The sequence below is a fragment of the Pleurodeles waltl genome, chromosome 4_1 (assembly GCF_031143425.1).
Source record: "Pleurodeles waltl isolate 20211129_DDA chromosome 4_1, aPleWal1.hap1.20221129, whole genome shotgun sequence".
Lineage (NCBI taxonomy): Eukaryota > Metazoa > Chordata > Amphibia > Caudata > Salamandridae > Pleurodeles > Pleurodeles waltl.
The window spans coordinates 870,854,884-870,870,600 of NC_090442.1; the positions used below are offsets into that span (position 1 = coordinate 870,854,884).

Here is a 15,717-nt window from a genome sequence, read left to right on the forward strand (position 1 = left end):
ACAAAACTAATAGTGTGAAATTAATATTAAAGCTGTTTTATTCTCCATATATTAGATTTAATAAAAAGGCCTACTTTTTAGAATTTTTCCAGAAGCACACTGTTGAAATGTTATGCTGCTTTACTGACATGCTTTTGCAAACATTGTTTATTAGACATCCCCTTGAAAGCTCACAGTGGAAATGTACTGTTTTCTCACTCTGTACTTCCTTGTGATAAATATTGCAAGTTTTAACAATGGGCCTTAGTTTCTGGTAGGAAGTACTGTTTGCTGAAATGTCATGCTCTTTGCTATTTTCTACAATGTTATTTTTTTGCGGAAACTGCTGACCCGGAGAGAAGCGTCAACATGAGCTTACCTTGGAGGAGGATTGAAGAAAGATACAACTGAAGCTCAGACGATATGCAATTGGTTACCCACTATCACACCACATAGTTTGTCCAATAGAAGCCTAGCTAGGGATTTTTGGGACTTTAATTTAGCAAAGCTTTAGGTGATGTAAGTCAGTTTCTGTTCAGTTCCATTCAGAGTCAGATTCTGTCCGGTGTCTTTTCAGTTCAGTTCTGTTTAGTTCTTTGCAGTTTCAATTCTGTGCAGCTCTTATGTCTAGCTACTTATGATTTTAACAGTTCAGATACTAGGCCCAGCGTTACTGAACTGTTGCCCTTTCTCTGTTCCTGATGCTGACTGCTGAAGACCTTCTGTGCCTGTGCTCTACTAATGACTCTGCTAGCTGCTGTTTCACTTAGGAGAGGAATAACCAATGTGCTGATTTTCCCTTTAGAAATCTAACCGCATATCTTTATTAGCGCCATAGTTAGCTGTTTTCCAAATTAATTTTGTCTTATTTTTTATTTTTGCATGTGGCAAAGCCCAGCCCACACATGCTTTTCAAATTAGTAGTTAGGATGTCTGACCCATTATTTGATTAAATATTTATTAATTGATTTAACTGTACAACTAATTAAGTTTGCTGCTATTTTTCAAATAATTCTGTTGCTATTCTGTACAGTTCTTTTGGAATGTTTAATGGTGATTGCACTGATTAGACTAAGATTCTTCGGACGATTTGGACAGCCTGTGTTTTCTGTATTGCTATCGTGTGGATTTGCACATCATTTATGTGACCTTAGTATTGTTCATATCAGTGCAATAAATGTTTAAACTTTACTAAACTGGTGTTGTAATTCATGACCACATAGGTCATGGTGGGTATAAATTACTGACTCCTCATTGCATATTTTGGTTGTTTATGGCTATTGATTCTCATTGTTTTGATGATCTTATTACTCCTGTCTGAGTCAAAAGATTTGAGTCGACCTCTGAGGGTAGTAGATGTCACTGCCCTATTACAAGTCACCTTAGCCTAATTTAGGAGGTCACACTCCCACATTACTGATGATTCAAGTATCCCATTACCAATGTGTTGTCTGTCCTGATCTGCACATTATGACCCGTAAAGTGGGAAGCAAATGCTAACAGAGCCAGTTGAACAGCCTGGAGCTCTCTGTAGTTGGAAAAACAGGCAGCCTGGAAGCTTGTCCACTTTCCCTGGAATGACCATCTGTACAGCGTGCCACGCCATCCCAGCTTTCTGGCATCTGTTGTAATAATCTTCGATGGAGTGACAAGGGATGGAAGTCACTTGACAGATTTTCCTTCTTCAACCAGCAGTCTAAGGACTTCTGAACCTGAGCTGTGTCTGGAACACCCTGTTCTAATCCTCTGAACTTGGTACTCAACATATGGTTTATCATAGTGTACATATGCAAACAAGCCCAATGAAACACTGTGAAAAACTAAGTCATCGGGCTCTGAAGTCTCAGCCATTGTCTCACTGGGGGACATTCTGTTCAAGCGGATCTTTAATTTCTATCGCCAGTTTCTGCAATCTTTCCTAAGGAAGGAACTCCTCCTCTTCAAATGTGTACTTACGAAAGTCAAGTCCCTTGTTTGCATTAGCCATGACTTCTTCCGATTCCACAAAAATCTCTGATCTTGTAGCATCTTGCCCACTTTTTGGAATGGCTGGCTAACTTTAGGGAGGGAAGAAGCAGAAATTAGCCAGTCATCGCGATATGGAAAAAATCTAAACTCTTCTCTTATCAATGACTAATACAAATTGAGCTAACACCTTAGTTAACACCCTTCATGAAAAAGCAAGACCAAACGCCAGTACCTGAAACTGATGGTGCAATTTCCTTTCACAGAATTTACTAATTTGCGATGAATTGGTACATGGAGGTACTCATCAAATACATCCTGTGGCTCTGGGAAGTCTCCATTGTTTATGAAAAGTAGGATTTCTTAAAGTGACAACATCTTGAATTTTATATGAGAGATAATTGAGTTCTTATTTTTTAAGTCGAGAACGCGCCTCAACTTTCCTCAGGATTTCTTTACTGAAAACAGAATTGAATATACACCCTTCCCCTTTTGAAAAAGCAGGGCTCTCACAACAGCTCTTTGTACCAGGAGCTTCTGAATACCCTCTTGAAGGGAATGTTTCTTTGCTAGATATGTTGAACGAGAAGTGGCATAGAAAGAAATCTAGATAAAGCAGGTCGAAACCAATCTGCATTCCCTCCTCTACAATATGCAGGACCCACTGGTCTGACACTGTCTCTGTCCAAAACCTCGCAAAATGAGAAATTTGCCTCCAACTGGCAGAAGCTCCTTGGGCATTTAGTCAGGAGATTACAGGGTTAAGTTCCCCGCCTGCTAGGATCGTTTCTTATCTGAGGCAGAGACAGCCCTAGACACATCCCCATACCTGGTAAAGGTTGATTTGATTTACCTTCATGCCAGACCAAATGTTCTTTTGTTTCTAAAAAGCATGCCTCTTGGAGCTTTAGCTGGGACTTATGAGCTTCCCCCCCGTGTGTGTGTGTTGAGGGGAGGCTATACAATGTAGTGCCTCAAAAAGATATCGTCATGAAAAGGGCTTTCTGTGATGAATCCACCTTCCAGGACCTTAACCATAATTGCTGTCTTGCAGCTTTGGAAGAGTCTGCCGTTGAAACAGCTGCACTCAAGGAATCCTAAGAGATATCCAACAGTAGACTTACTTGCTGCTCCGTTAGTGCTATGTTGGAGTAATATCTGTTCCTTATTCAATCATCTCCTGTGACTCTACAGCATAGGAGGAATAAACTGCAGCTCTGGTTGCAAAGTTCAAAGTTGCAAAGGTATTATTAACTGCCAGATCCACCTTTTTGTCTACTGGACCCACAGGAGCTGTGTCCTTTGAAATAATACCACCCTGTGAGGCCAAGCCTGCCATCAATGAGTCAACTTCAACTGTTGCTGGAAAATCATCTGCAAAGTTCTGGATAGGATATTTCTTCAAAAAGAAACACTTAAATGAATGTTTATTAGTCTTCCATTTCGTCTCCCTCACAAGTTTAATAGAGGAATGCGAGGAGAGAGATCCTTGCTCCTTCTGTTGTGGAAGAATGAATCATTACTTTCCTCTGCCTTAAAGGGTTCCAGAAAAGGTAATGTCTCCCTTATGTGCTGAAAGACTACTCTTAATTCTTGTCCTTGCACATATCTTCCTCTGACATCCTGTGAATTCCCCTCTGGTAGAGGGGCCATACGTTACCCTTCAGGAGAAGGAGTGGCCACTGCTGCCTAGACCATCTATTGAGTGACAGCTAAAGAAGGAATAGCCACCACTTCCCCTGGTTCCACTTCAATATTATGGGTCTTCTCCGTACTGTAGTGAAGTAAAGAGAGGAGCGTTGTTAATTACAGCGACTTTATTGTCTTAATAGATTATCCGCCATAAATACTCCGAGTGCGTCAGGAAAAACGCCCCGCACACAAGCGAGCAACCATCTTTCTTCTGACGCTTCGCCAATGCTTAGCAACCCCTCACGAACCAACATTCCAGCGGCTCGCGCTCAACTTAGTAAAAGTACTACACGTAACTTTCTTAGAACTTCCCATAATTGCTAGTCATGTACAACACAAGAGAAACAGTGACACATCCTGATTCTTAATAATAGCTGGGAGACAGCCATTGACGTGGTAGCATGCACATCACTGTTTCTCATCTGCTGAAAAGCAACAGCCATAATGCTTCATTCCCAGCACGTGATTCAGTACTACTGAGGAGCGCCAACCAAAAAAACAAACGGTGACAAGGCATGCTCTCAATTGGGCACAAGCTCCAGGGAGAGAGTCCGTTGTGATGGACTTCTATTAACAGGCACTTAATCTGTTTAGAGTAAGATAGCTGCCCTTAAATAAGTGGCATATTGTTTCTTATTTTTAGTATTTTACCTGACACATTTGCTCGAATTACTCACCACAAACTAAAAAACATGATAAGGTCGACTTTCTTTTTGTGCTAACTAAGCGGAATTCAGCCATCTTAGAGGGATGGGAAACTAGTAAGCTAATTTTGCTTTTTAAAGTTTTGTCCACAGGAGCTAAAGATCATTAAGTAAAGACTATGGCGAGAAAGGCGGGTGAGGAAATAATTTCAAAGCTCCTCAGAGGCACACAATCATCCTTTGCAGAATTTATGTTGTGCCTTTTTTGTCTCATTTAGAATTGTGCAAACACTTTACCTCCAAGTGGCATTTCCTCTCATCTCCACCTGTTTCCTGTATAATTGTGAGCTGCTTGAGATAGAAAAAGGCAGAGTGTGTGAAATACTGCTTCTCTGTGTGCGCCCTCCACCCACTTCTTTCAAAAGTGCCCAGTCGGCCAGCTGCCTCTCTGCTTGTGTGCTTCTGTGCTTGCTGCTAGTTGAGTCTGAATGGGAGGGAAAGATTGCTTCACCTTTCCTTGTCAGACTTTAGAAGCCATGCTTCTAAAGCCATCTTGCTTTTAATGGACAAAAAAATGAAAGCATTGAAATTGACTGGGCTCGGTGAAGAGCTGAAACAGAGTCACACAAGGGACAACTAAGAACTCCAGTATGTTATGACAGACATGCCTGCGTGCGCATGAATGGCAGTGCACACTGTGGAAGGGGTTGGGCTTGCCCATGCTTGTGAAGCAACTCAACAACAGTTGGAAAAGCCAAATTATATGCCCAGCGGTACAGCATAGCTTGCAGCGGAAGTGGTGGGTGGGGCCATGAGGCATTGAACACAATGAGTATAACATTGAAAGAAGGTGATAGGAAGAAAGGGCAAAACCTAGTGTCCAGTGAACCTGCTGGGTTTCCTAAAGCACTGTGGTGTTCCTGCAAAATCACATTTGCCTTTGTGATGTGTCCAGATAGAAATCTGTTCCTAATAACACAGTTTACCAAAGGCCAAGTGATTAATGTCTGAGATCTGCTTCTCTAAGGTTACCACTGTGTTAGACCTGACAGCCTTAGGGGGCTGGGGGGACACCCCTAACTTTTTGCCTACCTCCCTCCACTTTTTAGATACTGTTTTTGCTGGTTTTAAGACTCTGTGCACTTCACCACTGCTATCCAGTGCTAAAGTGCATATGCTCTCTCCTTTTAAACATTGCAACATTGGATCATACCCAATTGGACTGTTTAATTTACTTATAAGTCCCTAGTAGAGTGCAGTATATGTGCCCAGGGCCTGTAGATTAAATGCTACTAGTGGGCCTGCAGCACTGATTGTGCCACCCTTTTAAGTAGCCCCTTAAGCTTGTCTCAGGCCTGCCATTGCATGGCCTGTATGTGCACTTTCACTGCCAATTCGACTTGGCATTTAAAAGTACTTGCCAAGCCTAAAACTCCCCTTTTTCTATATATAAGACCCCCTAAGGTATGCCCTAGGTAACCCATAGGGCAGGGTGCTGTGTAGGCAAAACACTTGTTCTTATGTAGTTTACATGTCCTGGTAGTGTAAAACTCCTAAATTCGTTTTCACACTGCTGTGAGGCCAGCTCCCTTCATAGGCTAGCACTGGGGCTGCCCTCATACATTGTTTGAGTGGGAGCTGCTGATCTGAAAGCAGTAGGAAGGTCATATTTAGTATGGCCAGAATAGTGATATAACATCCTGCTGACTGATAAAGTTGGATTTAATATTACTATTTTAGAAATGCCACTTTTAGAAAGTGAGCATTTGTTTTCACTTAAATCTTTCTGTGACTTAGAATCCACGTCTGGCTGGGTTTAGTTGAGAGATCCTTGTGCATTCACTCAGACACACCCCAAACACAGGATACTCAGCCTCACTTCCATACATCTGCATTTTGAAGGGGTCTTCCTGGGCTGGGAGGGTGGAGGGCCTGCCGTCACACAAAGAACTGCCGCACCCCCTACTGGGACCCTGGCAGACAGGATTCAACTGAAAGGGGACCTAGTGCACTACTAAGCCACTCTTTGAAGTCTCCCCCCAGTGCAAAAGCACATTTGGGTATATAAACAGGGCCACTGCCCTTACCAACTCAGACACTTCCTGGAGAAGAAACTTGTAACCAGACCCTCCATCCTGCCAAGAAGAACTGCCTGGCTGCCCAAAGGACTCACCTGACTGCTTTCTGTGAAGGACTGCTGCCTTGCTGTTGCTCTGCTGCCTTGCTGCTCTCTGGCTGAGGTGAAGAAGTGCTCTCCAAGGGCTTGGATGAAGCTTGCTTCCTGTTTCCTGAGGTCTCCGGACCAAAAAAACGTAATCTCTTCAAGAAGGAATCCTTGTGCTGCAAAATTTGACGCACAGCCTGCCAGAAGCGATTCACAGCTTGCACCACAGTGAAAATTTCACTGCACGCCGAACCGGGCTGACACAGCCGGAGTTCGCAATGAGAAGATCAACGCAGCGCCAGCGTAGCGACCGGAACTTTGACGCACAGCCCACTGGATCGACGCACAGCTGACCCGGAATGACGCAGCCCGACTTCCAGAGAGGAATCGACGCAGCGCCTGCTGTGCGGTAGAAAATTCAATGCAACGCCCAGCGGATCGACGCAGCTCCTGTGACTTCGTCCTGCCAGTGCAGGAAATCCACGCACCGTCCCTGGGGTGTCTGAAAAGCCTACAACCCAAAGAGGATCCACGACCGAGCGCCGGAAATCGATGCACAGCCGTCCCTGCGTGGAAACTAAACAACGCATCGTTGTGTTTGGCCCGAGAAATCGACGCACACCCCCCTTGTTTCCTTGCTTCTCCTCCTCTGCAGTTCTTTGTGGAGATTTTTCACGCAAACTAGGTACTTTGTGCTTGAAAGAGACTTTGTTTGCTTTTAGAAGACTTAAGACACTTTATATCACTTTTCAGTGATACCTCTACATTTACTTATTGCATTTTAATAGTTTTGACCTGCATTTATCCAGATAAATAATTTATATTTTTCTAAACACTGTGTGGTGTATTTTTGTGGTGCTATATGGTGTTATTGTATAATGTATTGCACAAATACTTTACACATTGCCTTCTAAGTTAAGCCTGACTGCTCAATGCCAAGCTACCAGAGGGTGGGCACAGGATAATTTGGATTGTGTGTGACTTACCCTGACTAGAGTGAGGTTCCTTGCTTGGACAGGGGGTAACCTGACTCCCAACCAAATACCTCATTTCTAACACACTGCGTTTGGAGGAGATTCCAGACAATTTAAGAATTCCCATTTGGGCCCTTGAGTACTAGAGGAACAATGTCAGTTGCAGATTTCTTGGAGTACTCCAATACGTGAAATGCAATAATCTGTGAAATGTAAATGTGCTCATATAAAATCTTTGTGCTTAAAGGGCAAAGTATTTTCCACTATAGATGACCCCCTTCGCCAACAACAAAAAAGCAAGTGTTTCTCACCTGTTTCCATTATTATTATGGCAGGAGAAATATGATGTTTTCCAAATTGTGACAATAAAATAATTGTAAGAGTTGTGTGAATACTCATAAACGTACAGGTTTGTAGTTTCCCATCATCTTTTGCAGGGTACAGCACCCAGCGCTTACCCTTGGTCTCGCCCAAACCATAAGCATGCAAACGTGGCAATTCCACCATGTCCGTAGAATTCCCGTATTCTTTCGTGTTTTTAAAAAAAAACATTTAAGCATAATTTTCCTCCGATAGAGGTTTATATAAATGAGTATGTGGAGTGAAGGTTGAATTTAGATGTGCAACACACTACTCTTCAATTTAGGAGTACAACATCTTTTCTGATTCCGTCCCACAGCGTGACTGCTACATCATGTATGTAGTAGAGTAGCCTAATATCCTCACTGACAAGTTATGGCATACAAAAGCCTAAGAGTCTGCCTGATCATATTGCCAGCAGTTGTTTCATTTTTAAATCTTACTACAAAGTGCCTATCCATTTAACAGTACGATCTCTGCCGGTAACTTCACTAAGTCAGGGGATCTTTCGAAAATCTTTCTCTGGCATGACCATGTTAGAAATGTTAATGTCCTTCTAGTACTTTTGAATAGTACCTAGTAAATGTGTTAGGGTGTATCAGTGGGGTAGAGTGTAACACCAGGGGACAGCCAATCATGCATAGTTCCTATTTATCATGTATTTTCATGATTTTCTTTTACACAAGTCACAATATATAGAACTAAAGAAGGGTAAGAAGTAAATAAACGGACATGTTTTTAACCCTGGTATTATGAGTGATATCATAGAAAAGTTGAGCTTTGCTCTCGTGTAATTGATGTCACCCAGAATACCTTTGGCTGGGTGAAAAAGAGAACAGATTACCATCACGTTTGCTGAGAGTTTGTGGGAGGAGGAAGGAGGGACTTTTACCAGAGGGAAAACGTTTTGTAAATAATTACATTATATGCGTCATAAAGGGATATAAGGTCACTATCTGTTTCTCCGCCTGTTTATTTTATTTTCTAGCACTTAATACACATGGTGAAATTTATGAACATTGTAGAGTTAAAAGAACATGAAAAAATTAAGAGATAAACTGCTCCTCAAGAGAGTATCGAGAGAATATCATCAACTTATTAACTGCTCTTTAAACTTTGCTGCTTCTCTCATAACTCCCTTTTAATAAACTGAACCTAGAGATTTAATTCTATCTTGTGACCAACTGCTGTAAAATGGGTCTTTACTTGTTCTCTGATCTAAGGCTGAAAACATTTGTTGAACAGTCAATAGTCAATAACCAGCTGTAGCAACTAGCCTTTTAAAACAGTTGTGTATTAGTTTAATTGCTCACGTAGTTCATTTTCATGTTTGTATCAAGCAAGTCAAACTATGCAATTTTTATTCACATCCAAATGTTTAACACCTCTCCATCACTGACACCTGCTAGCTTAGTAAAGGTGAATCAGAAAAGACTTCTGTTAGCTTTGATGAAATTTGTTTTGAAATAAATATTTATGTATGTAATTTCTTTGTCTTAAGTTTTCAGATGAATTGCCAGATTCCATTCTGCACTGTTTACAATATGCAAAAAAGAGAGCAGAAAATGCTGAGAAGCTTATTCTGGAAGATTTAGAAGACTTGGACACACTAATCGGTAAGTAGTTGTTTTGGCTGGTATACACTAATTTCAATCATTCAGGATTTATAAAGCGCGGTTAATCACCCGACCTGGTATCCAGGGGCATGCAGGTCCTAGAGGCTTATTCAAACAGCATGGTTTTGAGAGCCATTCGGAATTCTGGAAGTGTGGTGATGGTCCGGAGGTGCATGGGGAGGCTGTTCCAGATTTTTGTTGCAATGTGAGAGAAGGGGTGTCCTCCACTTCTGCCTCAGTAGATGCGGGGAATATGGACAAGTGAAAGGGAGGCAGAGCGTAGTCTTCTCGATATTTGGTGCAAGTTCAGGGAGTGGATAATATGCGTGGGTTCTTGGTTGTGTAGGGCCTCTTGTGCGTGGGTCAGCATGTTGAACTGGCATCTCTTCTGTATGGGGAGCCAGTGAAGTTGCCTGAGGTAGAATGTGAACCGGGTTAGTCGGGGAAGGCCTCGGATGAGTCTGGCTGCGGTGTTTTGCATGGTCTGAAGTCTCAGTAGGAGGTGTGCGGCGATTCTTATGTAGAAGGTGTTGCTGTAGTCCATTCGGCTGGTGATGAGGACCTGTGTCACGGTGCGTCTCATGTATATTGGTGGTCACTTGATCTGTGATTTCATGGTGAGCTTGTTGTCAATGATGATCCAAAGGTTTCTGGCATGGTCGGAGGGAGTGGGTGCGGGTCCTAGGTCTAATGGCAAGCAGGAGTTGTTCCATGTGTTGCTGCTATTGCCAAAGATCAGTACTTCCACCTTGTCTGTGTTCAGCTGCATGAAGTTGTACTTCATCCAGTCAGCGATGCTTGTCATGCATCTGTGGAAGCTGGTTCTGGTGGTGGAGGGGTTGTTGGTGAAAGGTCCTAACGTGGAGCGTGGGTCAGCACGGTGGCAGTGGTTGTTGCGGCGTCTGGGGTTCAGGGTGTCGAGCTCGGCGATGGTGTATCTTTGGGGGTAGGGAAGACTGGCAGTCGTGGTGCTGGGCGCGGCCCAGGCACTGACGGGCTTGCCTTTTGCGGGCCATTGGCGTGCCAGTGGCGCAGTCGCGCGGCGCCTTCATTAAGTAGATCCTGGGGTGGGCGGGACTTCTGTTGGCAGGAAGAACGGTGAGTGGGAAAATCCGGTCGGGAAAACCCCGGCGCCTATATATGTGTGGTTATTGAGAATCCCAAGAGAGCACATATCCTATGTAAGATGCAAAGCCTTGTTACGGAAAGCGTGGCACTTTTACTGCTAGTGGTAAATGCTAGGTGAAAACATACTGAGGGTGGTATAACATAATCTTAGGTGCTAAAGAATAGAAAATTGTGCTTGCCCAGTGAGGTTCTTATTACTAATATTAACTACCACTGGTGAAATTTATCTCCAGCAGTATTGCCGTAGGGCCACTAGTGATGTGGAATACCAATACCAATGATATTGCGACCCATTCTTAAAAAAGTAGTATTTAACTCTATTGTTATCTGTTCTTGAGAAAGAACTAACGATCCATACTAAAGTGCAATATCTGTACTGGAGCAAAACTTAATTCCCTGACACACCTAAATTAATTCAAATCAAATCAAATCATTAGCATTTATAAAGCGCGCTACTCACCCGTGCGGGTCTCAAGGCGCTAGGGACAAAGGGGGTGGTTATCGCTGCTCGAACAGCCAGGTCTTTAGGAGTCTCCGGAAAGCGGAGTGGTCCTGGGTGGTCCTGAGGCTGGTGGGGAGGGAGTTCCAGGTCTTGGCCGCCAGGAAGGAGAAAGATCTCCCACCTGCCGTGGAGCGTCGGATGCGAGGGACGGCGGCGAGTGCGAGGCCAGAGGAGCGGAGGGGGCGGGTGGGGACGTAGAAGTTAAGCCGTCTGTTGAGGTATTCCGGTCCCTTGTCGTGGAGGGCTTTGTGTGCGTGGGTGAGAAGTCGGAAGGTGATCCTTTTGCTGACTGGGAGCCAATGCAGGTGTCTCAGGTGTGCGGAGATGTGGCTGTTGCGGGGTACGTCGAGGATGAGGCGGGCTGAGGCGTTTTGAATGCGTTGCAGGCGATTTTCGAGTTTGGCGGTGGTCCCAGCATAGAGGGTGTTGCCGTAGTCCAGGCGGCTCGTGACGAGGGCGTGGGTCACGGTTTTTCTGGTGTCGGCGGGGATCCAGCGGAAGATCTTGCGGAGCATGCGGAGGGTGAGGAAGCAGGCGGAGGACACGGCGTTGACTTGCTTGGTCATGGTGAGAAGGGGGTCCAAGATGAAGCCGAGGTTGCGGGCGTGGTCTGCGGGGGTCGGTGCGGTGCCGAGGGCCGTGGGCCACCAGGAGTCGTCCCAGGCGGACGGGGTGTTGCCGAGGATGAGGACTTCAGTTTTTTCAGAGTTCAGCTTTAGGCGGCTGAGCCTCATCCAATCTGCGACGTCCTTCATACCCTCTTGTAGGTTGGTCTTGGCGCTGGCGGGGTCCTTGGTGAGGGAGAGTATAAGTTGGGTGTCGTCGGCGTAGGAGGTGATGATGATGTCGTGCTTGCGTACGATGTTAGCGAGGGGGCTCATGTAGACATTGAAGAGTGTCGGGCTGAGTGATGAGCCTTGAGGTACGCCGCAGATGATCTCAGTGGGTTCTGAGCGAAACGGAGGGAGGTAGACTCTTTGGGAGCGGTTTACGAGGAAGGCGGCGATCCAGTCCAGGGCCTGGTCTTGGATCCCGGTGGAGCGGAGGCGGGTGATTAGGGTGCGGTGACAGACGGTGTCAATGGCAGCCGAGCGGTCGAGAAGAATGAGGGCGACTGTTTCACCGTTGTCCATCAGGGTTCTGATGTCGTCTGTGACTGAGATGAGGGCGGTTTCTGTGCTGTGGTTGGTTCGGAATCCGGTCTGTGAGGGGTCGAGCAGGTTGTTGTCTTCCAGGAAGGTGGTCAGCTGTTTGTTGACGGTCTTCTCTATTACTTTGGCTGGGAAAGGCAGAAGGGAGATGGGGCGGAAGTTTTTCAGGTCGCTCAGGTCAGCCGTAGGTTTCTTTAGTAGGGCGTTGACTTCGGCGTGTTTCCAGCATTCGGGGAAGGTAGCAGAAGAAAAAGAAGAGTTGATGACGGTCTGGAGGTGATGATGTTGTCGGCTTTGTTAAAGATGAAGTGCGGGCAGGGGTCCGAAGGGGCGTCGGAGTGGATAGAGTAATAGAGTTTAAAAAAATAAAAAATAAACATAGGCAGCTCTCAAATAAAACGTAGGAGATATGTGTGCACAGTCCCATGTGAGGATGTGAATATATATATATATATATATATATATATATATATATATATCTGTGTGTGTGTATCTCTATTTTTAATTGAATACCCACCAGTCAGTGGGTTTCACACCTTAATGCATATCCCCCATTCCATAGTCAGGTAAGTGTGTGCAGCTTGCAAAGTTTGTCTTTGTAGACATTTTGTTGTCGGGGGCAGGATATGCGAAAGAGCTTTGGATCACATGTACAAAGCATTTTTCTAGTCGCAAACCGGCTGATTTGTAGAATCAGCCCGTTTGCGACTAGAAAAATGCTTTTTGGGACTACAGAGCCCAGACTGCGATTAGGTAACTTGTTACCAAACTGCAATTTTGGTTTTGTGATTTGGTGGTAGGAAGGGGCCTGTCCAAGGAATCCCTTCCTAATACCGAATCTAAATGGTATATATGATTGTTTTGGGGCCGTGAATGCGGTCGCAGAACAATCGCAGTAAGCGAACACGAACCACTGCCTACTCTTAAAAAATTAAACTTAAACTTTTCATTTTTTTCTTTTTAAACGCAGCCTGTTTTCCTTCTAGGAAAATAGGCTGCGTTTAAAAAAATAAAAAATAAATAAAATAAATTGCTTTATTTAAAAGCAATCACAGACATGATGGTCTGCTGACACCAGCAGGCCAGCATTCCTGTGATTTTTGCAATCCCCAGTGGGTTGCAAATTGCAGCCTGTTGTCAGCCACTCAGTGTGAAGGTGTGTTTCACAAAACTGAAAATGTATTGGTATGACTGAGGGATGAGGAATGAGGAGTAGGGATGATAAATGAGGAGTAAGGCTGAGGCATGCGAAGTAGGAATGATGGATTAGAAGTGGGGACGAGAATCGGGGATGAGAAGTAGGAATGATGGAAGAGAAGTAGGAATGATGGAAAAGAAGAATGGATGAGAAGCAGGGAAAAGGGATGAGAAGTAGGAATGATGGAAGAGAAGTAAGGATGATGTATGATGGATAAGAAGCAGGTATGATGGATGAGAAGTAAGGATGATGGATGAGAAGTAGGGATGATGGATGAGAAGTAGGGATGATGGATGAGAAGTAGGGATGATGGATGAGAAGTAGGGATGATGGATGAGAAGAAGGGATAATGGATGAGAAGAAGGGATGATGGATGAGAAGTAGGGATGATGTTTGGATGAGAAGTAGGGATGATGGATGAGACGCAGGGATGAGAAGTAGGGATGATGGAAGAGAAGTAGGGATGATGGATGAGAAGTAGGTATGATGGATGAGACTCAGGGATGATGAAAGAGAAATAGGGATGATGTGTGAAGGATGAGAATTAGGGATGATGGATGAGAAGTAGGGATGATGGATGAGAAGCAGGGGTGAGAAGTAGGGATGAGGAGTGAGGATGTCCTAAAATGGATGCTGTATACAGGTATGTGTAGAAAACATGCCCTCCCTTTCTTTCATAATACAGTCTTTGTTGCCTTAATCTGACTCCACGCCGATGATCGTAGAAGCCCTGTTGTCAATCAGACCTTTCTTCCTTGGCTGTCATTCACACCCCATTAACAACCAAACAGTGGTTTGTGCTTTGTTTTTAGGCCCAAAGAAGTAGTGAAACACCCTGAAGTTCTCAGTAGACCAGATAAATGGCATGCTTTCAGATACCCTGAAAAATGTTTACGCTATTCCTTCCTTAGGCTGACCGAGTGCTCGTGCACCTACGACCATGGATTCTTTTCACTCACATTAGCGGCCTACCCTGCTGACAATTACTCAGCATTTCATCAGCTGTAGATTGTTAGTTGCGTTCATTTTTTCTTTACAGCGAACCACCACACATCAGTCGCAATCAATAGCAATATTAATAATGCCACAATACATTTTGAACTATTCCTACTTAAGGCTGCCCAAGTACTACTACTTCACGGGCTTAGGATAGCACTACCCTTAAATTATGAAGCCTCTTGACTGTAAGACCTTTTTTATTTATCCTGCAATGCTGAACCTGTTAAAGTTGTTCGGGTCATAATGAACACAATCCTCCTTACTGGTCAGTACAAGGGATAACAGTAAAGTGTCTATGATTATTGAAGTGAACCTGTTTCAATAGTGATACATTCTGTTAAACGATTTACACAATGTTATAATGGAAAATTAGAATAACAGAAATTGAATACATGGCATACGCAAAAGAAAGGGGAGACCATGGTGTTAATGTTATAAAACTACTTAAGCTGAAATGTTCATTTCATTGCGTGATACAGTAGTATATTTATAGAAACTGATTTGTTTTTCTGCATAAAATCAAGGATAGAGGGAAATGTTTTTGGTCCTAGTGACAGAGAAAACAGAGGAAACGATTCTGGATACATACCAGGAGATACATTGCCATTTTATAGTTGACAGGAAGATTTACTTTCAACTCTAGATTTCAGTGACAAGTACAGTAATGTAGAGTCTACACTGAAGTAATGTAGGTATTTTGAATTATGACGGATATTTAAGGTGTAGATTTTATAACGATTTCTGATTTGAATGGAAACCAAGCTCCTAATTTTAGAGGGCTTGGGCAGGTGAAAGATCTAGCCAAAGTGTTTTACCTTTTCGAACATAGGGTGGCAAGTACACTTACACATGACATTTCTGATAGCTTGATTCCATTTGAGCAAGGTATTTTGACATGTTTGGATTTTGAGCCTTGTAAGTGAGACAAGCAGTTCTGATGAGACGCTTGCTTGCATGGGAGCCATTTAAGAAAGAAAGCACAGGAGTGATATGATCACCTTCTTTGGTACTGGTTAAAAAACACAGCAGTTCTGTGTGTCCCCGCTTTTTTGGAGACGGTTAGACCTGACATCCTTGGTGTGGTATTCACCCAAACATTTTGCCTTCACCCCTCCTGTTTTCTGAATTGATTTCTGTAGGCATTAAGATTCTGTGCACGTTACAAATACTAACCAGTGCTAAAGTGTTTCTACTCTCGCCCTAAAACCTGTTAAAATTCACATACACCTGAATGGCACATTTAATTTACTTATAAGTGTCTAGCATATGGTACTACATGTACCCAGGGCCTGTAAAGTAAATGATACTAGTGGGCCTAACTGACTCATTATGCCACTAATTTAAC

At 43.7% G+C, this 15,717-nt stretch overlaps 1 protein-coding gene across 2 annotated transcripts in view; it reads left to right on the forward strand.

The window, feature by feature from the left end:
- LRRIQ1 (leucine rich repeats and IQ motif containing 1) overlaps nt 1–15,717 on the forward strand; it is a 1,566,481-nt gene that overhangs the window by 39,316 nt on the left and 1,511,448 nt on the right. For both annotated transcript variants that reach the window (XM_069229624.1, XM_069229625.1), the window contains exon 2: nt 9,280–9,394. In XM_069229624.1, the coding sequence (XP_069085725.1) occupies nt 9,280–9,394 (115 nt within the window). The remainder of the gene's footprint in view (nt 1–9,279; nt 9,395–15,717) is intronic.